The sequence below is a fragment of the Panthera uncia genome (assembly GCF_023721935.1).
Source record: "Panthera uncia isolate 11264 chromosome B2 unlocalized genomic scaffold, Puncia_PCG_1.0 HiC_scaffold_24, whole genome shotgun sequence".
In the NCBI taxonomy this organism is placed as follows: domain Eukaryota; kingdom Metazoa; phylum Chordata; class Mammalia; order Carnivora; family Felidae; genus Panthera; species Panthera uncia.
Genome location: NW_026057580.1, coordinates 84,261,545 through 84,285,477, shown reverse-complemented (window position 1 = coordinate 84,285,477; position 23,933 = coordinate 84,261,545). Strand labels below are relative to the sequence as shown.

The 23,933-nt window shown below is 34.4% G+C and overlaps 1 protein-coding gene across 3 annotated transcripts in view; it reads left to right on the top strand.

Moving 5' to 3' along the window:
• PTPRK (protein tyrosine phosphatase receptor type K) overlaps positions 1-23,933 on the top strand; it is a 425,704-nt gene that overhangs the window by 185,743 nt on the left and 216,028 nt on the right. For all 3 annotated transcript variants that reach the window (XM_049652961.1, XM_049652962.1, XM_049652963.1), the window contains one exon: positions 13,778-14,071. In XM_049652961.1, coding sequence (XP_049508918.1) covers positions 13,778-14,071 — 294 coding nt within the window. The remainder of the gene's footprint in view (positions 1-13,777; positions 14,072-23,933) is intronic.

Sequence of the window (23,933 nt, the reverse complement as noted above, 5' to 3'; positions counted from 1 at the left end):
TTTGCTACACAAGTTGAAATCTAGACAGATGTTTATTAGATGAACTCACAGAGTATTTCTGTGAATTAACAGTGGCAGTGCAATCAAAATTTAAATAATGTCAGGACATTAATGATGACCTAAAACTGGCATGATTCCAAAATAATGTTAAATAAAAGGAAATTATAATAGAGAGATGCTATGGGAAATGTATGAACTGTGCAAAAATAGCATTCATATATAAATGAATTCAAATAAATATTTCTCAAGAACTTATTGTTACAAAGCAGAAAGTAAGTTTACTTGATGCCCTTGTATGACGGGATGACCTCATAATATACAAAGGTGACTAGGACTCAACTATTCTATCCAAGATGAATTTGACCCATCTTAAAGGCAGGAAGATTTTAATGCCTGAACTTCTGCAGATAGATATTCTCATTTCTTTTAAAGGAAGATATTCTAAAATTTTAGAAGTCAAAGAGCTGATGCAAGAAAGTGTAGAAAGAAAAACATATAAAGTAGTCTTTTTCAGTGATTTAGGAATTTTCAAGAGAAATTTTTACTAAATTATATTTTTGCCATAAATGCAGACTTAAAAAATTTAAATCTCACTTAGGATGAGATTCACACTGTATTAATGGTCCTTGACTTCTGTGTGGAAGTGTGTTTCTGGATAGGAGATTTGGCCCAATGAGATACACAGTTACCTTTCTCCTTATCCATATTTTAATTTCTTATTTAAGTACAGTGTAGACATACAGAAAATTGTACATTAAAAAACATAGTTTGATAGGGGCACCTGGATGGCTTGGTCGGTTAAGCGTCCGACTTCGGCTCAGGTCATGATCTCATGGTCTGTGAGTTCGAGCCCCGCGTCGGGCTCTGTGTTGACAGCTCAGAGCCTGGAGCCTGTTTCAGATTCTGTGTCTCCCTCTCTCTCTGCTCCTCCCCTGTTCATGCTCTGTCTCTCTCGGTCTCAAAAATAAATAAACGTTAAAAAAAATTTTTTTTAAAAAAACATAGTTTGATAAATGCATAGCTTGATGAATTTTCACACACTAAATATACCCACAATCCACATAAAAAGGTAGAATATTACCATCACCCAAGAAGCCCACCTCAGTCCCTTCCAATCTCCACCCAAGGTGACCACTGTCCCTGACTTCTAACAGTAATGGTTAATTTAGGCCAGAGGAATTCTGTACTTTACTGGTTTCCATCTCCAACATGAAGTTTATGAAACCCATTCTCATTTGACGTCAGTGTTGTAAAATATTATATCTCGTTACAGTGCCACAATTTATTCATTTTACTGATATTAGGCATGTAATTTGTTTTCTCTTTGAGCTCTTTATAATAGTGGTATGTGAATATTCTAGTACATGGCTTTGGTGGAACAGGTGTACTCATTTGGCGGGGGGGGGGGGAGCCTATACTAGGAAGTAGAATTTCCACATAATAAGATATGCTAATGTTCAGCTTTCGTAGGTAGTAGTAAACAGGTTTGTTGTGTCAATATATTGTGCAACATGAAGCATGAAAGTTCTAATTGTCCCATATCCTCCCCAGCACTAGGTATTATCCTACCTTCCGTTTTTAATTATCTTATGTTCATTCTCTCATTTGTTTATAAATGCATTTATTCAACCATCATTAATTGATTGCTTAATATGCCAAGCAGTAAAGACACAAACTCAAAGACAAATAAAATTCTTACCTTCTAGGTGCTCAGCAATGAAAGAGAGAGAGAAAAAAATATATAGATAAATCTCTTTCAGGAAAAGTTGCTGGCCCCATGGCTTAGAGAATGCAGGCTTGACCAGTTTCCTTTTCCTCACCAAGTAATTGTCATTTGAGTTTATAAAGAGAATATAAATTTACAGTCAGTAAAGTATTTAAGATGATGTTTATTTATGTATTAAAATAAACTAACTTTTGAAGTAATATTAAAACTATCCAGTCCCAAGTTAGTGCTTTTACATTTAAAACACATCATTATGCCTTATAAAGTGTATGGCTTTGGAACAAGAAATGGTGCCCTTCAGGTACAATAGGGAGATTTCTCAGTTAACAACTTTTACAAGTGTGTCATTTTATAAAAATTTATGCCAAAGAAACATGATACATTTTTCTCCTCTTTATAACACTTAAAATAATAGATTTCCTTACCTAATTCTTACTTCTCTTTAGTCCACTGATGAAAGTACTGTTTACAAGATTCTTCAGTGCCCGTGAAAATATTTGCGTATTTCATGCATTATTTTCTCCCCTAGCATTTTCAGTTGATCTGGCTAATGTTGCAGAAGGATGGCAGGTTTTAAGTTCACAGAAAGAATCTATGAACAGGAACAGTCTAGGTCAGTAGCCATTCCATGTCCTTATTTTTTTTTTAATTTTTTTTTCAACGTTTTTTATTTATTTTTGGGACAGAGAGAGACAGAGAATGAACGGGGGAGGGGCAGAGAGAGAGGGAGACACAGAATCGGAAACAGGCTCCAGGCTCCGAGCCATCAGCCCAGAGCCTGACGCGGGGCTCGAACTCACGGACCGCGAGATCGTGACCTGGCTGAAGTCGGAGGCTTAACCGACTGCGCCACCCAGGCACCCATGTCCTTATTTTTAAAAGGCATGATATTTAGCCAAAGTAGAAGAGGGAGGTTTCTTGTCATTTAGTAGCAGTAGCTGGGAAAGAAGGGCCCAACCCTTTAGCTGTATAATTGCATTACTTATGGTCTTGACACACTTTATTTTACTCTTCTGGAAACTTTCTCTTTCTGTGTGCTGATGGTTCACAACTTGGGCTGCCTTCCAATAGTTTATGTTTTATATACTATAATTTGATATTCTGGATGTCTAGATACCCCCCCCCCACTATAGTGTGGGATATAGGGGTGGTCGAAGGGAATGAAAATAAAATGTCTCTTTCAGATTGAGCTGTCACACCAGTGTAAAATGTCCTTTGGCTGGTAACCATTTACATGGTTAAATATCTTTAAAATGTCAGTATCTTGTTATTTTATCAGATAGGTCTATAATTATTCTTGTCTATCTATTTCCATTTGATTATAAAACTGGGTGTGGTGATTTTATTTTTGATGGTACTTTAACTGTTGGAGACAGGCATTTTGTTCCCTGAAGAAAGGCTAATAGAACCGTATGATTAAAATAGGTATTTAGAAGTCCTTGTAATTATAGTGACCAGATTGATGGCTCTATTTTTATGGCATTGCCTTTTTTTCATCATTATGCCTGTACATTCTCAAGTTACCCATAGGAACCTGCTTTTCTTAGTTCAGAGACTTAAGTACAGATGTACAGAAATCTGTCCTTTAATCCCCTGTTCAGATTGCTTGACTCTGACCTCGTTACCAAAAGGGAAAGTTGATCTGGAGACCCTGACTGCATTTGCGAACTCATTTCATATTAAAAGTTCTCTATCTCCTGACTTAATCAATGACATCTCACTCAATAGACACATAATTGTTTTTGTTTTGTTTTGTTTTGTCTCAAAATTGAGGAAATGTTCTAGAGTTGCTAACTTATGTCATTTTTCTTTTGGAATAAATCTATATTGGAAATCTTTACATTACAAAGTTGAGTTTTATCTGTTTAAGCTAATGACACAGTTTCTTTGCTATGAAGATCCTTAAAAGTCTCTGAAGATTTATGCCTTTTGAACTGAAAAGAATCCCAAAATTATGACTGTTCTGCAGGTAGTAGTACATATACACAGCCTATTCTCTAGAGGAATTATTTATATGAGTGAAATCTTATTCAGTTGTTTTTATTGTGTCACCACATATTATTTTTTCATTAAAAAAAAACACAAGTAAATATATCACTTGTGTATTAGGGGAATATGTCTAGGTAAATGATAGCCATTCTGTACACTCCAGAGTCATGTAGAAATGTCAGGTAAATAATAGTTCTTCTGATTAATTGGGGGTAAATAAAGTCTTGGATTTTACATGCCTGGGAACCAGGGTCATTGAGTGGAGGGAGTGAGTAGTACCTCCTAATTTCATTACTGGACTGTCATTGCACTAAAAGGCCATCTGTTGCTGGCTACATATACATAAAAGCTCCATGCATCATTTTGAATTGACTTGGAATAATTACAAAGTACATATTCATAGTGAACATGTGCTTATTATGTGTTATAATGAATCAATGCAACAGAATATTTAGACCCAGGGATCAAGTTGGCAAACTCAGATTGTGTTTGGTTACAATTAAAAGTTGGAAGATTTTTCTAGTTGCATAGTGTTAAAATACCTTAAAATCTGGAATTTATTTAGACTCAGGAGATTTTTCAATGTTTTTTATATCCCAGCTGTGGAAGAGTCAGGATATTTTTAAATAATACTTTTTTTCTTGGTTATGTCTCACAGATTACAAATACACATACATATACATGTATACGTGTATATATGTGTGTGTGTTGATAAAGAGAAGTATCATAATCTCATTATAGTAATTATGAAGTGGGTTTTTTTTCTTTTAATTGCTAACTCTTGGTTTACTGGAGTCAGCCATTGTATCTTAATACATATTAATATAAAATGAATATAAATGGCATTACTCCAAATCCTTTGGCCTATCACCTAGAATGGGATAATCATCTGTATAACATAGGCATATTTACCATGTTATTGTCATTTACAAATGTAGTTTCTCCTCCTTTCTCCTAAAAATATGTATGTATGTATGTATGTATGTGTGTGTGTGTGTGTGTGTGTGTGTGTATGTATGTATGTGTATTATTCTGCCTTGTAAAGGTGACTGATGGGATGGTAATATGATTACCTATTTACAACCCTAGACTGGAGGGAACCAAAGAGAGTTGAGGGCTTTTCCAGTTTTACTACTTACCTGATTGTTATTCTTAGAGTCAACTGGATGTTCTTCTGTCTAAATGCATGAACAGTTTTAGCTCTGACAAAGCTGAAATGAGGGATTAAATGGCCATAAGAGAAATCTTCTATATTAGCTTCTGACTCAATCAAAGGGATCCATAATTTTTATCATAACATATGTGGTTTCCTGCCATATGGATTGTGGTACTGAAGGAGGCTTGTGTAAATTTGTTCAATTATGGCAATAATTCATCATTCTGAACCAATTGATTGCATAGATATTAATGAGGCAGAATCTAGTTTTGGGACAAAATTAGATAAAAATTCATAGGTATCTCGCAGTTAGATTATGTGGGCTAAAAAGCAAATAAACCACACTTTTCAAAATCCCTTCACCTTTTCATATCCCCTAAATATGAGCTTTACCTTATTTTTACTTTCTGCTGGCAGATCTAAAATAGTGTGCTGCTTCTGTGCCTTTTTATTTCAAGCAGGTAATAAAGTTATTGCAGCAATGTTTTCAAATCAAGATGAATAAAATGCGATGGTAATGCATAGGAGATAAAATTCAGTATGCAAAATTTGTAGCTTCGTTGCTGAAATGATTCTTCGTATTTCAGCACTTTAGTAGCAGGAAAGAGCCATGTCAGTGAGATTAAATACTGTAATTCTACAGATCTTGCAGCTAAAAAAAATGAATACGTATCACACAGGGATTGAAAGACAAAATTGCTGTTTAATATGATGAGTGGCGTATTTAGTATTAGAATTTTTCCTACCCTAGATTAAATTTTGTTCAAGAAACTCAGGTTGTTGGTGTATTCTGATATTAGTGCAATTGTATATTTTGATAACATTTCTAAATATATCAGGACTTGATCTTAGGGTCATGAGTTTAAGCCCTGTGTCGGGCTCCATGCTGAGCAATGGAGCCTACTTAAAAAAAAAAAAAAAAAAAAAAAAAAAAAAAAAAAAAAAAAAAAAGACTGAAAATTATATGTTTGTGTCTGTGTCTTTTTACTTTTTTTTTTTTTACAAGCTGGATAAATCATTTCATGCCATTTGGTTACTAAGCAATTGCTTAGAAAATGTTCTTTTGTTCCAGTCAACTAACTCCTTTAATTAAATAGTAACATTTTGTAGGTGCTGTGTATCAATGTCAAAGCAATCCACTACCTATGTGGTTTAAAGCTCAAGGTGGTAAATCTTACATTTTGAGGACTTAATTTCATCTCCTGAAAACAAATTACACAACTTAATAAACAAATAACAAAGTTTTACTGTTGCCATCTCCAAATGATGGCTCTCATGCTGAAGTTGTCGTCTACATTTTGTTGTATGGAATAGATAGGAATTTTTCTTACAGTGGCATAGGCAACTTTGTTTTTCAAGGTGTTATTGAACCAGCCACTCATTCTATAATTACTGAACTTAGACATTGATAGATACTGAGAATGTAATGATGGGGAAGTTTTATGAGCACATTACACATTTTACTGGAAAACAGAGATAAAAGAAAAAGTAAAACCACTCGTGGTCTCAGAGTTCCCCAGTCACTGCTAGTAGCTTTTTGATGTACGTCCTTCTGGTGGTGATGGCTGGTGGTTTTCATTTTTTTCTCCCCTAGGAGCACACTTTTTACTTTTTAAAATGAAAGCTCTAATAGACTTAAAGTGCCCCCTGACATTTGTTATATAATCTTAACACCTTGAGTTCTTGATGTTTGTCTGAAATTCTGTTGAACTGATCGACCATAAATTGTGTCTCTGTTTTCCTCTTGTTGAATATTTTGATTGTTTCCTTTTTTGCTCTTCTAAACAAAGATTTAAATTATCCCCTTACACTAAATTACCAGAAGTGAAATTACTTTACTCTTTAAACACGTTTTTATTTCTTGATATTATATTGGTAGATTATTTTCCAAAAACATGATCAGTTCACTTGCCTATAAGCAAGCCGTATACTCAAATGCCATTTAACTATGCGTCATTAACCGTGGTCAAGCCTGTGTGAATCCATGATCACCTATTCAGCGTTTGCAACCTCTTCTTCAAAATTCTGCTCCACTGCTCTTTTGAGAAATGGAAATGTAAGCGATGTAATTTTAGGTAAGTGTAAGCCATGGAGTGCTGAAGTGAAGTGATTTTTAACATTGTTGTAGTGTTTCTCCAGAAGAGGCTATTGGTGTTTTGGACTGGAGAGTTCTTCATTTTGTGAGGCTACCCTGTGCATTTCTTGGTTTTAAGTCACTTTCAGCCCACTCAAAGCCATTAGCACTCTTAAGTCATTTGAACAACTACCCATAGGGAAGAGGCACTGGGAGGAGAGGAAGAAACTCTTGTTTAGCTCTACAGAATTATTAGTGACAAAAAATACATAGTATAAACAAACATATATCACTAAAGCAGAGCTTTGCTATTCAGTTGAAAAGTTTCTCACTTTATTTAAAGTATTTCTACATACTTAACAGAAATTGTGTGTATTTATTTCATGGTTCTCAGAAGTTTTTCGTAAGTGTGGGCAGTGGCCATGGTACACGCTTTCGGTAGTCTACCATAACTACATGCTAACACTCGTCTAAGTTTCATGGAGATGAGAAGGGATGGCACTAGCTCCTTTTGACTGACGCTTGGTCTAGGTGCTGGCATAGGAGCCTCAGGCTTAACAATATCCCAACTTTGTGATGTTTTAGTATTAACTTTATTTGACCAGGTCACGTTTCAGAGCCACCTGAATGATAGGATTTGAAAAAAGTGTCTCTCAATTTGATTGTTGAATTTTTTAAAAAAAGGATTTCAATATATTAAATTTTAAAGTTATTTTGCTTAAAAATCCATTAATGCACAAATTGTAAACATAATTGAAATAGTAATTTATCTGAGGGATAATTTATAGAATTTGCTAATTACGTCATTGATATGAGCAAAAAATTTGAGATAGTAGCCGGAAGAGTGAATGGAGAGGTATTTGGCTGCCTAAGGAATTTATTACGACTGAAAATCTGAAGTGTCAAAGAAGTCACAGAGTGAAAATTATAGAAGAACTATCGCTCTTTTCATAAATATATCTGCATGACAGTTCATAAAATGTGAATGCAGGAGAAACCTTGTTACATAAACCTGAAAATTTTCAAATGTGTACTTCATGTCAACATCTAAGGAAAAATTAACCAAATTATGTTATCTGTGTGATATTGAATGTCCAAAGAAAATGCTTTTAATTATCTATACCTTGCTTTTCATTTCTTATGGGAAGAAAGGCATCTTATTCATCAGTGCTACTCTTTCAGATTTCTTGAAGCCCTCAAGTACCATTAAATTATATTGTTATCTTTCGGGGGGGGGCATAATTTAAACTCATTTGAAATTATTATAGGGTAGCTGATAAATAAATGCTTGAATTATTTGTTGCATTGATATCATTCTTCCTGCTCTCACACTTCCTGTTCACAGTCTCTACTGTCTGCCCCCCTTTACTTCAGCATTTGATAGGTGATGAGGAAGAAAAATTAAACAACATGAAGCATGAACTAGTGAATTTTCTTTTTTAACTGGAACTGGATCAGAATTTTGAAGAGGGGAATGATAAAGAAATAGAATAACATTGATTTTGAAGTGATCCATTCACTTAAGAAAATAAATGATAGTAAATAAAATATCTCCCAGGCTAACAGTTGAATATTGATTTTTACAGGAATTTAGATGTGGTAAGGGAACATCGACTCCTATAGCCACTTGAAGTAATAATGTTCATCTTTATTTTTTATTTCCTTAAAAATATAAATAGCAAAAAAAGGCACTATAGATAAATTATTTGTTATTTATATTTTCCACTGCTCTGAACCTAACTATAAAACTTTCCTAGAAGTATTTTCTGCTCACAGGCTTCTTAACAAATGGAGAAAAGGTAGAGCTAAGATATTTCCCAGGAAGAAGGATGAGATTGTAGTACACATCTGTGGTAGGGTGAAAAATGCTCCTAAAGATAGCAGGTCCTAATCCTTGGAACCCATGACTATTTCCTTATCTGGAAAATGGCCTTTGAGGATATGACTAAGTTAGGGGTCTTGATGTAGGGAGATCTTGGATTATCATTGTGGATCCTGAATGCAGTCACAAGTGTCCTTAATTTAAGTAGGAGGTAGAGGAAGATTTGACAACAGGGAGAAGAGGAGAAGGCACTGTAACAGGTGAGAGATTGGAGTGATGTGGCCACAAGCCAAGGAATGAATACCAACAGCCAGCAGAGGTTGGAAAAGGAAAGGAACCGATTCTTTCCTAGTCACTTGGAGGAAGTATGGCCTGGTGCCACCTTGACTTCGACCCAGGTATACTGATTTTGAGTATCTGGACTCCAGAACCATGAGAGAATACATTTCTGTTGTTTTAAGCCATGAAGGTAGTGGTAATTTGTTAGAGCAGCCATAGAGGACAAGTGTAGTGCCATTGCCTGCTTTTAAGTGACAGGACTAATCTTGAGATACTTTTTAGTCAAGGCGTCTTTGGCAATAAATAAAACAGTTTGGAAGATGTTAGGATTGAGAGATAATTTGATTTGCTTATTTGGATGGATGACTATCGAAGTGTCATTTGCCTTGATGTTTACTTCGCTGACTTTTTTTCTGGCTTTGTGGCTTCTATTTCTCATTCTGCATTTTATTATTTAACCGAATGTTAGTAAGTGACACATGTGTTTGTAAAATAGCATTGTAATAGGAATAATTGGATGAGGATATTGTTTCATAATGACTTATCTTGATTTTGAGACAGTTTTTGAAATTATCTGAAATAAATAAAGCAATTTGAATGTACAATTACGATTGTATAATAGGTTTAGATCTAGAATAATGAATGTAAGTCATTAATTGGAAGTTAATTGTTACATTGGCAAAGTTTATCCTGTATTTTGGGGATTGCATGCTTCAGTTGATACCTAGTGTACAATTGGGATTTATTCGCACCACACCTCTGGGTCTGATAGTGTATTAAGTTATGAAGAATATTAATATTTCTGCAGAACAATTACTTGTTCATTTGCTAGTTGATTAAAATTCATGCATAATTTATTGAAATGAATAGAGATTTTATAAATAAGCCTTCCTGTTCTCAAGGGCCTAACAACAAAATACATATGCTAATATGAGGCTACTTTTTACTTCCAACATAAAAAATTTAATATGTAGTGGTATATTAGCCTCATTAATGCTAGATTTCAGTTCTAGTCGTGCTGTTAATCAATGTATATGCTTCTAAGCTTCTCTGAGCATTGTCACAGTTCCCAAACTGAGCAACTGCTTTGATGACTGGACTGAACCTTTTGTTTGCTTGACCATAGCAAGTGAAATGTAAAACTGATCAGAGTGATTTATTACCCTTCTTCAGGCTAAGCACCTGATTATATCAAACTCATTTCTTCATGTACACAAAACACTAGTTATGAATATTAATTTTTGGTTTTAAATTTATATGTTCTCTGGCAAAACGAAGAAAAATAGCAGCAAATATGGGGCTTGTTGACAGGTTTAGAAACGTAAAGTCTTTAAAAACCCTTATAATAATAATCCCTAGTTTACCAATGAAGATATTGTAATGTCAAGAAGTTAAATAACATATTCACACTGACCCAGCTATTCATGTGTACATTTTCTGAAACTAGAATGTCCAGATGTCAAATTTCATTTTCTTTATTATTATTTTAATTTTTTAAGTAACTTCTTTTTTTAAGTTTATTTATTTATTTGAGACAGAGAGAGAGTGAGAGTAAGTGGGGGGAGTGGGGACAGAGAGAGAGAAAATCCCAAGCAGGCTCTGCACTGTCAGTGTGGAGCCTGTTGCGGGACTTGAACTCACAAACCGTGAGATCATGACATGAGCTGAAGTCAAGAGTCAGATGTGCAACTGACTGAGCCACCCAGGTGCCCTGAAATTTCATTTTCTTTTACATGTCATTTGCTTAAAGATAGAAATGATAGAAGAAATATCATGCTTTATTTTTTCACTTGTTTCTAATAACATGTTTTAGCTTTTTCTCTCTCCTTCTCTCCCTTCTGCTCTCCTCCTTTGTTTGCTTCTTATTTTCCACAGCAGTGATGTGCAGGGTTTTGCAGGGTGAGATTTATCATTCAGTATACACTTATTAGTTCAGGTTTCAGAATACTTATAAATTGAGAGATTAACCAAGGTTTGTTATTCATAATTCATTTGACAAATCGCTCCATCATGTTAATATGAGACCTCTTCAGGTTGTTTTTCAGCTGTGATGTGAGTGAAGCATTGAGGGTTTGGGTTAGACCCCCAGTAAGCTGTGAATTTAGCTGCATTTACTACTTAACTTAAATTAGTCAGTATATGAGCCATCTGGAGTGAAAATAAACCTTGCACATGTGAGGCAACTCAGTTTATTCGCAAAAATACAGACTGCTTCTTAAAATGTGTGCAACATTTAGATAGTCTGCGAAGATATTTGCATTTCTTCTATTATGCTCATTTCTCTATTCAGTTTCATTTCAGTTTAAGGTTTAGAAAATATGTCAACTTTATCTTTCTCTCTGTCTACTAAGACTTTTGTAAACTCAAAATGTAAAAGTCATTTAGTTGGTAAAAGTTTATGATATGAAATGTCTAGCTCTTTCTTTAGCAGATAAATGAAAATCCTGAACTATTTTGGTTTTATTTAAACTTTTTATTTTATGAGTGACTTCTCAAGGGAAGTCAGTTGTGAAAATTGGAAGAGTTCGCCCTCTACCCAATTTTGACTCTATATTGTGGGAGCAATTTTTAAACCATGAAGAACAGATGGTGTTAAGAACTACTTTCTCCTAGAAATAGAAATAATTCTACATGTGAAGTTTATGTACCACATACATTATCTTATTTAATTTAGTTTTATTTTCACTTGAAACATGAGCATAGTGAAACACGGCTCATGCGTTTCTACTAGTTTGAAAGCTATTGCCATAAAGAGCCATGGTACTGATGGGACTAACTTCATATGCTTCAAGTGATATGGGATAGAAAAAAAGGAAGTTGGTGTTACTCTGTAGACATCTCCACCCCATGTTATTATTATTATTTTTTTTTTTTGCTTTTAAATTTTATCTGAGTATAGCTGACACACAATAGGACCTTAGTTTCAGGTGCACGATGTAGTGATTCAAGAAGCCTATACTATGTCTTCTGCTATGCTCACCGCAAGTGTAGCTGCCCTCTCTTACCACACTACATTATTACACTATGTATCTGTTTGTTTTCTACATCACTCTCATTTTAAAATAATGAATTCATTGACTTATTGTTATTGTGCCTCCCTTGCCATATTATCTGAAAAAGCAGTGTATAGAACAGCCTAATAATTACTAGTCATTCAGTAAACATTTGTCATATGAATTTTGGAAGAAAATTACTGACAATGACTTTAGTTTGCATAGAGATCTAGGCCAGCTAGTCCTATTCCTTATGTTAGCGGTGTTTGTAACTCAGGGGTTCATAAAGTGAAAACTATACTTTTATACTGTTAGGGCTTAAAAGCAGATCTTGGGCTACAGCTGAAAACCCTTGCTTCATTTAAACCTACATCAGAAGGTAAAAACTGAGGTTTGGTTTGGTTTTGTTTTGCATTATGTATTATTCCAAGTATGTGTTGCCATTATATTAGAAAATCTACTTTGAAATTGTCTTTTTAAGTCCCTACTATCTACATCTTCTCCAGTCCACCCTTTCTGAGGGAGAAGACGAACGATTGTGTGGTGGCAGTTAAGCGTTTTCCTTCAGGGCACCTGGCTGGCTTCAGGTTGTGAGTCTTGGCCCCATATTGGGTTTAGAGATTACTTAAAAATAAAATTAAAAAAAAAGTTTTCCTTCATATAATTTACTTTAACTCTTAAAACACACACACATGCACTTTTAAAACAATATTTGGGCAGTTGTTACCACTTGGCTAAGATTAACACTTTCCTTTAAAGTCTTTTGGCTTCCCTGAGAAGTGGTATTCAAGAGATTCAAAGAAGTCCCACCTGATCACAATGTACTAATTAGAACATCTTCATGACATAGGAGTCCCTGTGGAGAGAGCACATGGACAAAGTTAGAGCTGTGGAGTCCTTCATAAAGTCCAGTATCAAATATCAGCTACATGATTGTTAAAGGAACGGGGGGGAGCCCAAATTCATCTTTGATCATTTCTATAAGTTCAAACATTTCAGTAATGTTTCCCAAAGTTTCTTTGAAGCAAATATCTTAGCTGTCCAAAAAATTAAATTGTAGTGTACCTTTGACATTTGAGTTTAATGCATGATGCATTGCTTTATCACATGCTACTCCCAAAGGCTAGCGATATGTAGTGACTTGTGATTTGGCCTCGGTGTAAATTTCAATTTCTTACCTTCTGTGGTGGGTGTGTAGAAACAAGTCAGCACTTGGCATCAGCTTCTACTTTCAGCTTTGCTGTTCCTTCCTCTTTATCTCATCTGCAGGAACTCGGCTTTGGTTGAAAAGCAAAGCAAAACCAAAAACACTACTTTGCCATATTTCATGAATGAAATAAGGAGTTAGAGCAGTTTTCATTAATTTGGAGATTTGTAGAGGTCTTAGGACCTCAAGAATGTCAAAGATCAACTGTGCTCAGTAGCTAATCAGAGCTATCCATCTTTAAATATTTTCCTTTTATTTCCCTTGGTTACTGTGCCTGTACAAGTTTATCTCCTGGGGAGACATGTTTTTAATAAAAAAAAATTTGTGGTAAAAAGGGTCATATCCCATCTGTGAAAGCATTTGCTCTTTAAAAGTACAGTTTCCAAATCACTCATGTTCTGGTTTTCCGTTAAGTATTTGTTATGTACTCCTAAGTAAATTATTCATTGAGCTTTGAAAGACATTAACATACCCATGTAGTGCATTCTTTTGGATTTTTAGCTAATTAGATTGCACATTCATCTCTCCTAGAACCACCAAGACCCATTGCTCCACCCCAGCTGCTCGGTGTTGGGCCTACATACTTGCTGATTCAGCTGAATGCCAACTCCATCATTGGGGATGGTCCCATTATCCTGAAAGAAGTGGAGTACCGAATGACGTCAGGATCCTGGACAGAGACGCATGCCGTCAATGCTCCAACTTACAAATTATGGCATTTGGATCCAGATACTGAATATGAGATCCGTGTTCTGCTTACAAGACCTGGTGAAGGTGGAACGGGGCTCCCAGGACCTCCTCTAATCACGAGAACCAAATGTGCAGGTAAGACTAAATAGCAGGCCAGTCTGCCCAGTGAAGGAATCTAGCATTAGACATATACTATATGTACAATATTAAACATTCTAATTATTTGCTGCATGATGTAGTCACACTGTTCTAAAAGTTCAATGAATTTGGTAAAGTGTAGCTTCATATCATAATTGGACTGATTTAGAGCCACGTGTTTCTCTACTATTATTCAGTATTATTGTGAATTCATAATCTTTTTTATGTGGCAATTTTGCTCAGCTTGCTTGTATTCAGTCCGACATTTCTGATAGATGCAGGTGTAGGCACTGTTACTACTGAGAGACAGATTTTGCAATTCAAATAAATGCTGAATACCTCTTGGCTATGTAGAAATTGTCTCCCTTGATAATTTTGCTATGGTCATTGCAGAGGACATTTCTGATAATATAGATTAAAAAGTTACTTTGAACCAGGTCTCGGTGAGATCAATTCTTCTATTCAGCGTGACACACAGTTGTAGAATATACAGAGGCTTGTAATTGCCCTCCCCGTGTCTGAAACAAAGTGGTGGAAATAATAGCATATGGACAAAACACAAAAATGAAAAGTGAAGTAAAAAGTAATATATAAATATACATTCTAATTGTACCATGTTGTTATGATGGGAGAAATTGTTAGCTGTTTATTAAAAGCCACTGAAAAGTTTGTCTAAGTTATTAGAGTGCGTTTTTAGTGTACTGTTTATTATTGCAAGTACTTTAATTTTTAGTTCAGTTGAAAGAGACATTTTTTATCCATCAAACATCATGTTGAAACACCTGCAGAGTTAGCACATGGATCTATGCATCTTGAACATTTAATGATTTAGGTTTTGAAAATTGAAAACTAATACTGTAGAGATCTATGAAAATGTAAATGCCTATAAATGTCTTTTGTTTTCTTGAACATCTGTTTGGCATTATAGTATTTTTAATTTTAGAATATTTTGGGGCAACTCACCAAGAGAAGTGACCTAAAAATCAAAAGCCAAACCCATGAAATCACCTGATACACTGCCATCTTTAAATATTTTAAAATCCAGCTCAATTTTTATATATTAATGTTTACATATACATTTTTATATATTAATATTGAAAGATGCTCACTAACAGGGTGTTTAACTGCTCAATTCTTAGTCTGAGATTTAGACAACAGAGTTTACTCATTTGCGGTTTGGTATTTACATCGATTCTGTGGTTGAAAAACCACTTGACCTAGAAGACATCGGTTAAGTCTCTATGGCTCAGCCTGAATCACACAATTTGCTTTTTAGATTTTCTGTACAGCTCAGTCTTTTCATTGTAGGCATGTGGCAAATTATTCTCATTATAGTAGGTGGCCTTTCTGAGGGAGAGGCAAGCGGACACTACAACCTCAAGTAGTTAGAGAAATAATTTGAAGAGGAGACATTGCGGACACTAAGGAAGTAGCTCACTCTGTCTTCCAAAATGAAATAGCCCATGCTAACATAAAAAGATGGACAATGGAGTTCATTTTACTAAGGATATTGCTTCCATATGTTTTCTAGTAAAATTACCTTTCTTTCTACATTTAATCTTTATAAGGTACATACAAATTAAAATAATGAATGGCAATTTACTGTTCTAGTGGTCTTATTTTTGACTTTTTGCTCCCCCAAGTTTTTATTTCAATTTCAGCTAATTAGCATACAGCGTAATATTAGTTTCAAGTGTGGAAGTTGGTGATTCATCACGACAAGTGCTCTCCTTAATCCCCATCACCCTTTTAGCCCATCCCTGCATTTACCTCCCCTCTAGTAACCATCAGTTTGTTGTCTAGAGTTAAGTCTGTTTCTTGGTTTGCCTCTCTTCCCCGCCACCCCCCCAACCATGTTCACTTGTTTTGTTTCCTAAATTCCACATATGAATGAAATCCTATGGTATTTGTCTTTCTCTGATTGACCTATTTCGCTTAGCATAATACTCTGTAGCTCCATCCACGTTGTTATAGATGGCAAGATTTCATTCTTTTTTATGGCTGAGTAATATTCCATTATATATACATAATGGATAGATATCTATCTATATCTATATCTAATCTATATATCAATATCTCTCTATCTCTATCTATATATCTCGTATCTTTTTTATCCATTCGTAGGTCGATAGACATTTGGGATCTTTCCATAATTTGGCTACTGTTCACAACTTCTTTCTGACTTATGTGCTCAACCTTCTTTCTTTTAAATATCTCATCTGTTTTAATTTTTAAAAGTTTTCATCAAAGTAGACCATTAAAATTTAGCAGTACCATACAATATATTGCTAATATAACATGATTTTTGTTTAACTAGGAATTATTTGAAATCAGTCATTGATGTGTGAGCCAATGGAGACTGCAAGTATATGAGATTGTGTTTTAAAGCTAATTATGCTATATTAAGTAGATGAAAACAGCATGTTAATGTGTTTGATTTATCCTTATTGAATGCTTATGTTGAGAGTGAATATTGACTACTATAAGTAAAAATATGACTGTAAAGTGCTTTGAGGTATTTTATTTGGAGAATACCTTATCTGTGTGGGAGGGGATAGAGTAAAAATAACTTACACTCATAGCTGCTTTCAAATTTGTAAATGCCTTGACATTTTGGAATTATATTGCTCTTTTTTCCAAATTCTTTATTTGAAAAACATTTAATTTGTGGGCTCTCTGGCATAAAATGGTGTCAGACTCACTGACACTTGCAGTTTTTCTTCCAACTGTAGAAAGTTTATTTGTTTTTAAAACTATCTTTCACATGTTTTGAGTCCTTGTCACATGTATTTATTCATTTATTAATGTCCTCAGAAGATGTGTTTGGTGCAGATTTTTATGGTTAAAAAAAAGCACTTAGTTTTCAAGTACATTTGGATTTGAGAGAAACTGTGGTGACTGTTTTATCAGGAATGTCTACTAATCTTGCTCTTTTATTAGAAAAGGAGGCAAATATGTACTGTGTTAATTTTTAAACAATGCCTGAAAAGCAGAAGTTGGATATAATTGATAAATGTTGTGTATCTAAATATGGGGTCAGTATTGATTGAATGTATGATGTCTGTCTACATCTCTTCTTCAAGATCCAAAGTCCTTTCTCCAAGTTTAAGATCTCTGAGCCTTAACCAGCACCTCCACTGGCCTCAGCCTGGTATCCTGTAACACAAAATAGAACACAGCTTATGCTAACTGTGATATTAGCTGGTATTTAGTAATGATTTCAGAAGCCTACACTTTTCCATAATCTGGGGATATAATTCCTTGGAAACTGCAAAAATAACCTTTGGAAACGTTCCCATTTCATTCTGTTAATTTGTGTAAGCTCTGAATACTGATTCTACTTCCCATTTTAGTAAAGACTGGGAGAGTGCCACACTGTAGTTGTAGCGTTAATATCGTATGGTTGAATCAATGCTAATTACTATGATATAGCTATTTTAATACACCTTGCATATTGGCAACCAGGAAGCCTTAAAAATAAGTATAAAAACTTCTCCACTCTGTATTTGTGTCTGATATAAATTTCATATGAAATTCTTACAAATAACAAAGGAATGATGATTATTTTCTGCCTCTTAGAAATTCTTAGTTTGTTTTGGTGTATCATAGAGGAACAATTTTTGACCACTAAGTACCCAAAGAGTAAATTGGTTACTATTTACTATGTTAAATATACCATTTTAATATATTTAAGCCATTGAAATTTTATTTCTGGCAGTAGTCAATTTTATTTTCTTGGCAGAAATCTGTCAATAAATAATTTTACAAGTTAATTGGGTGGTTTTATTTGTGTGTATTAATGAGTAAATTTTATATTTTAAAATGCAAATTTAGATTTTCATAGTTAAATATTGGTTATTATTGCTTTATAATCAGCATACAGAGTGACTGTATCATGATACTTTATTTTCAGACTTGTGAGTTAGATACATTATTTTCCCAAGTTTTTAGCTGGTGAATCTAAGACTCAGGAAAAAGAAAACAAAACAATGACTGGTCCAGTGTCAGACAGCTGGGCACCTCAGACTCAAAACACATTTTCTGGTGCTTGAAAAGCCTGAATTCCTTTACCTTTCTCTTAGTATGGGTGATTTCTTTCCCCTTTCAGAGGATGATGGCATGAAAGTCTAACAGGCAAAATCTGAAAGGGATGTAGATTTTTAAAAATAGTATATGCATGGCTAACTTACTCCCTGAGAAGCATGGCTTAATGTTTGCAACTTCACTTTTATTGAAAGCACACTTGATGAGTGTGCTTAACACTGAAATTTATGCTGCGTTTTAAATGTTTTAAGCAGTTAAAGAAGTGTAAAACAATGTTTTAATTTTTCCTTTTCTGAATATGTCCTGCCTAGTTGCCAAAGCTGTTTTTTGTTTTCTTCCTAAAGTGCATTTAAATCATTTGGTAAGTGCAGTTACCTGCTTCAGGGTCTCTCATGTTAGGAGAGGTGATAATTACAGCCTCTGGTGACTATAGCCACCCACGCCTGTCTCATGCTTCTCTGTGCACCTGAGGGGTATGGTTATTTCACTGTTAGCTTACATCCTGACCCATGTTGTTGTTCACATAATGCTTCTTCAGGCATTTTATGAATTTTTAAAAAAAGGTATAAATGTGAACTTGCTTTAAATGGGAAGTAATTCAAAACTCCATTGAACAATCAAAGAAAGTATGCTTGTTTTTTCTGTGTGTCAATTTCCTCTGGGTATACCATCTGGTAGAGAAGCTAAGAAAATACAGTTTCTTTTTCTCTTATTAAATGGAAATAAAATACACCATCATCAGAAATTGTCTTCATCGCATGCCTTGGCAATTGCATGTTAAAATGGCTCTTTTAAATTGCCTTCTGCTTCTGGGTAACCCATTGTAGCACTGTTTTATGATTAACTGACATTTTAGCAGTATCTCCCTTATAGGGAAGGTCAAGAGTTCAGAGTGTCCAGAGTGTAATAAATTTACGCAGTTGGGAAAACTACTCTTTATTCTTACATTCTAGTTCAATGCTCTCGACAATTTTTAGTGAAACGTGTAGATCTATGAAGCTTTGACAAAGAGAGTGTGTTATTTTAAATATAACATTTACTAAAAATGCATTTTTTCTCTCATATATCCAAAATGGGAGACAAAACAATACAAAATGAAATAATGCTCAGGCATATACCAGAAACCACAAGGTGAGGAATTAAATTTTGGCCTTTTGGCTATACCTTCATCAGCAAAATGGAACCATATATTGATTTTTACTGTGGTCTAAGATAGTTATCAATCACAAAGACTAGTTATCATTGAAACTCAGCCTTGAGGTTAAAACAAAATAAACAACTCTGTAAGAATTGGTGTGGTTTGACAGTGTAAGGATACTATTTGATTCAATTTGAAGGCTTGTTTTAAATTTTTTAAAAGTGCATTAATTTCTAAAATATATTTATGCAGCTTTGTTTTTGAGCAAGAATTTTAAAAGGCAATGGTATTAATATTGAGGTAAAAACACTAAAGATAAAAAGCCAAAGGAAAGGATTAGAGAGCAATTTTTCAATTTTCTGAAAAATCCAGGAGTAATTTTTTTTAAAAAATTGAAGTATAATTGATATATTATAACATTGTATTAATTTCAGCAGTACAATATAAAGATATTTCTATATATTGTAAAATGGTAACCACAGGAAGTCTAGTTACCACACATCAATGTACAGTTACAATTTTTTTTCTTATGATGAGAACTTTCAAGATCTACTCTCTTAAGCAACTTTCAAATATGTAGTACAATATTATGTACTATAGTCACGAAGGTAAACATTACATCTTCATGATTTATTTACATCATACCTATATAAGTTTGTACCTCTTGGTCTCCTTCACCCATACCCACCCTACTGTCTACCTCCCCTCCGGCAACCATCAGTCTGTTCTCCATATTTAAGAGTTTTGCTTTGTTTTGTTTTGTTCATTTGACTTACTTTTTAGATTCCACATATAAGTGAAATCATATGGTATTTGTTTTTGCCTGTTTGACATATTTCACTTAGCATAATGCCCTCAAGTTCTGTCCTTGTTGTGAATGGCAAAATTTCATTCTTTTTATGGCTGAGTGGTATCCGTGTGTGTGTGTGTGTGTGTGTGTGTGTGTGTGTACACCACAATTTCTTTATCCATTCATCCATCAGTGGACACGGGTTGTTTCCATATCCTGGCTACTGTAAATAATGTTGTGTGAACATAAGGGTTCCTGCATAGTTTTGAACTAGTGGTTTTTCTTTTCTTTGGATAAATACCCAGAAGTGGAATTGCTGGATCATATGATAGTTCGATGTTTAACATTTTGATGAACTTTCATACGGTTTCCTGCAGTGACTGCATCAATTTACATTCCCTTCAAGGGCATACAAGTGCTCCCTTTTCTCCACATCTTCACCAACACTTGTTATTTCTTGCCTAAAATACTTTTTTTTTTAAGATTTCTTTCTTTTCAGTGCATAACAACTTGATTTCCTTTTCAGATTTTGTAGAGGATATTTCAGTTGGAAAGACAAGTATTTATTCAGACAAACGTTTATTGGCTTCTTTCTTTGTTAACAGCACTGGGTTAAGTACTAGGTCTTTACAAGCAGTGTCTTGCACTTAAGTCCCTAGTAGTCTCAAGGAACAGACCTACAAACAAAGAGTAAAATGCAAAGTGATAGGAATTCAGAAACTTTTTTTTTTTCCAAAGGAGTGCTTAAGAGAAGCTGTTGCCAGAAAAAGAAGGCTTTAAAACTGGATCTTAATAATTGGCTTTGCATTTTTAAGGCAGAAAAAAATGTAAAAAAATAGAATTAAAGACAGAGGAAACCTATGTTTAACCAAGTTGTAAACATTGTTGATGTTTCTTGGGTTCTGAAAATAAGATAGAGCATTGGCTAACTCTGGACTGTGCTAGAACCCAGGCTGCCGGTGGCATGTGGCCAGGTCTGAGATGATCCAGACTGCTATCCTGTCGTTTTTAAGAAGACTGACATTCTTAGATTTGGTTTCAGAAGGATTATTCCATTTCTGTGGAAAATAAGTTAGAGCTAAGGAAAGACTGGAGGCAGAGAGACCACGAAAACATGCTTATAATAATAAAAAAAAATAACCTTGGCTATAATTTTCTGTACATCATGTCTCTGTCATCTTAGATCAGAAAGAGGAAATCTATAAATTTGTGGATAATATTGTCATTCTTGATAATCAAGGAAGTTCCTTTCATTAAAGGGATTTTAATGACATTTTATAGGTGATGTAACTTCATTATTAGATTCACTTTTCTTTTTCAAATAAGTGGGTTGTGCAATGTTATTAAAATGCGTGCAAATTCCATGGCATAACACATTATTTTAGAGGACAAAATTATAAAAGATTACAAAAAAGTTCAAGAGCTACAGTGTATTTGATGGAGTATTGATTTATTTCATAAATCTCATTAGGGTCAAATTTGTATACATTGCCACACTTAAGACTGCAGAAGATACAACATTAATAAGACAGGATTCCTACTCCTAAGGAACTGAAAATCTAGTGTTAGACCCATAGTAATGACAAGAATGTAGTAAGTGATATAATAGAAATATAAAGTACTTTGGAAATCCAGGGTCGAGAGGGATAACTTCTGACCAAAAAATATTTTTTTTCCAAGCAATATGTTTGAAAACAATATCAACTTATCTTTTCTAAACTGAGCCGGTTTAATACTTGTGATGAATGAACCTGTAACCGTACTTATCCCTAATTCTGTAACTGTGGAATGACATAAAACAAGATGCAGCCAATAGCCATCATATGGCTGATTGGTCTTCTCTTTCCCCTCTACCAACACATAGGGAAACTATATGCACAGATGGAAGTATTAAATGGGAAATAGAAGTCACACCCTGATTAAATCATCAAAGTAATTTGTTTGGGTCTTTTGAATTATCTGGGACCCATGGATTATAGAAATGTGATTATAAATTTCTATGAAGCATATATACTACAAATTTCCAAGAGAGAAGGAGGGAGAGAAAGAGAGATTTATAATGTAATCAACTTCTGTTAACTCTTCCAATGGTCTATAATGCTAGGAACTCCCAACATAAGGGTCATAGAACTTGAACAACTATGAAATCATCTTTTTTACTACCTCTCTTATTTTTTACCTCAGGCACTGGATGTACAGTTAACCATACGTACATGTCCTTATAGGGCACGTCATTCGTAGCTGTACAATTAACCAAATAGAGTTGCATTGCTTTCAGTTTAAAATTGTCTTCTTTTGACTTGCTTTGTTGCTAGAAAGCATTTGGTAACCAGTGAAAATGACACTTTTTATTTATCCATAGTACTTTACCACATGCTGAGTCTGTTAACTGTATCATTAAGTACTCTTTTTATTGGCTTCATTTGTTTTTATTGAATTTTGCATAGTACAATAAAGCTGACAGGTGGAAATGATTTAAATAACAGCGTCAATCCCATTAAATGTCCTGGATTTCCTCTCCAGCCCCAGGTCTTTTATTTGATATCAGGAAGTAGAAATAAAAATAAAATGATATATTAATGATGTCTTAAATGATAATAACACAAGAGGGTCTGGAGAGGAATATGACCTAGGTAGAATTAAAAAAAAACTATGGATCCAGATAAACACTAAGGGATCTGTTAATTATGAAGATGAGTACCAGAACTCAGCCTGTGGAGCCTCAGATCTCTCTTGGATGGTTCGACTGGTGCATTGACTTGTCCTTGATATTCTTCATTTTTACACAGAGAATCTCCCTCCACCTTCATTTATCACTTCCTGTTTACTTCCTTATTTGAATAATCATTTATTTTCTTTGCTTTGGAATAAGGAAGAAAACTCTTAAATCAGGCTCTGGCCCCCCAAAAAAAAAATGCAGTCACATTTCCTAGGGCAGGGTTGGGGAGTAGTATGGGCTTCGTGATTATTTTGGAACTCACTTATCCAGACTCACCCTAGTTATAATTAGTGTTTTTGGAGAGTGTTGGTCACTCTGTACAATTTCTTGTATAAAAAAGTGACTTTATAAAGATGTACCTCGTTATTTTCATCATTTAACTTGACTCTTAACTAAATCTGAAGATGGGGTCATCATCTTAGGATCTCATTTCCTGGTCTTCACGGTCTTCCTACCAGATGTGGCCTTATTATAGCAAATAATTGCTGTAGTGATGCTCCTCCATGCTCTTTCCTCTCCAGCAGCCTGTATATAAACAGCAGAGGGGAAAAAGCATATTCAAAGGAAAGAGATAATGAATGAATTCTAATCTCAAGTGTTGTAAGTTACATTATACTTTGGGAACCCAGTAAAAAACGAACTTCAAAGGGTCAAAATTCATGCCTTTCATGTCACCCTAAGCAAGATCTGTGCAAATTCAGCTGTCACTCCATATGATATGGCCTAGAAATCATTGAGTGATGTCCCTTTTAATTGTCTTAGCCAAATCATATGGGTAAAGTTTGAGTTTAAATGACTCATCTGTCATTCCTTGGCTTTGTTACTATTTCCCACCACTACATAGTCCTTCACAATAAAGAATAATAATCATTCATAAAAACGTTTATTTTTACCTGTTACTTTACTTCTAAGTAGGTACTGTATTCTGTCATGTTATATCCAACCCTCAAAATTTGCATACATCATATATTAATGTATATTTTATTATCAAAACAATATATATAGTAGTTTCCCCTTTTAACAGTAATTAATTTTTTACCAATTATTAGGTATTTCTTTAAGTCAAAATACTTGCTCAAGACTCAGGGTAACATCTATTGGAAATCATAATATACAGATTTTCTAGAAGTTTTTCTTCTCTATGATAGAGCTTACAGGTGAATAAAGG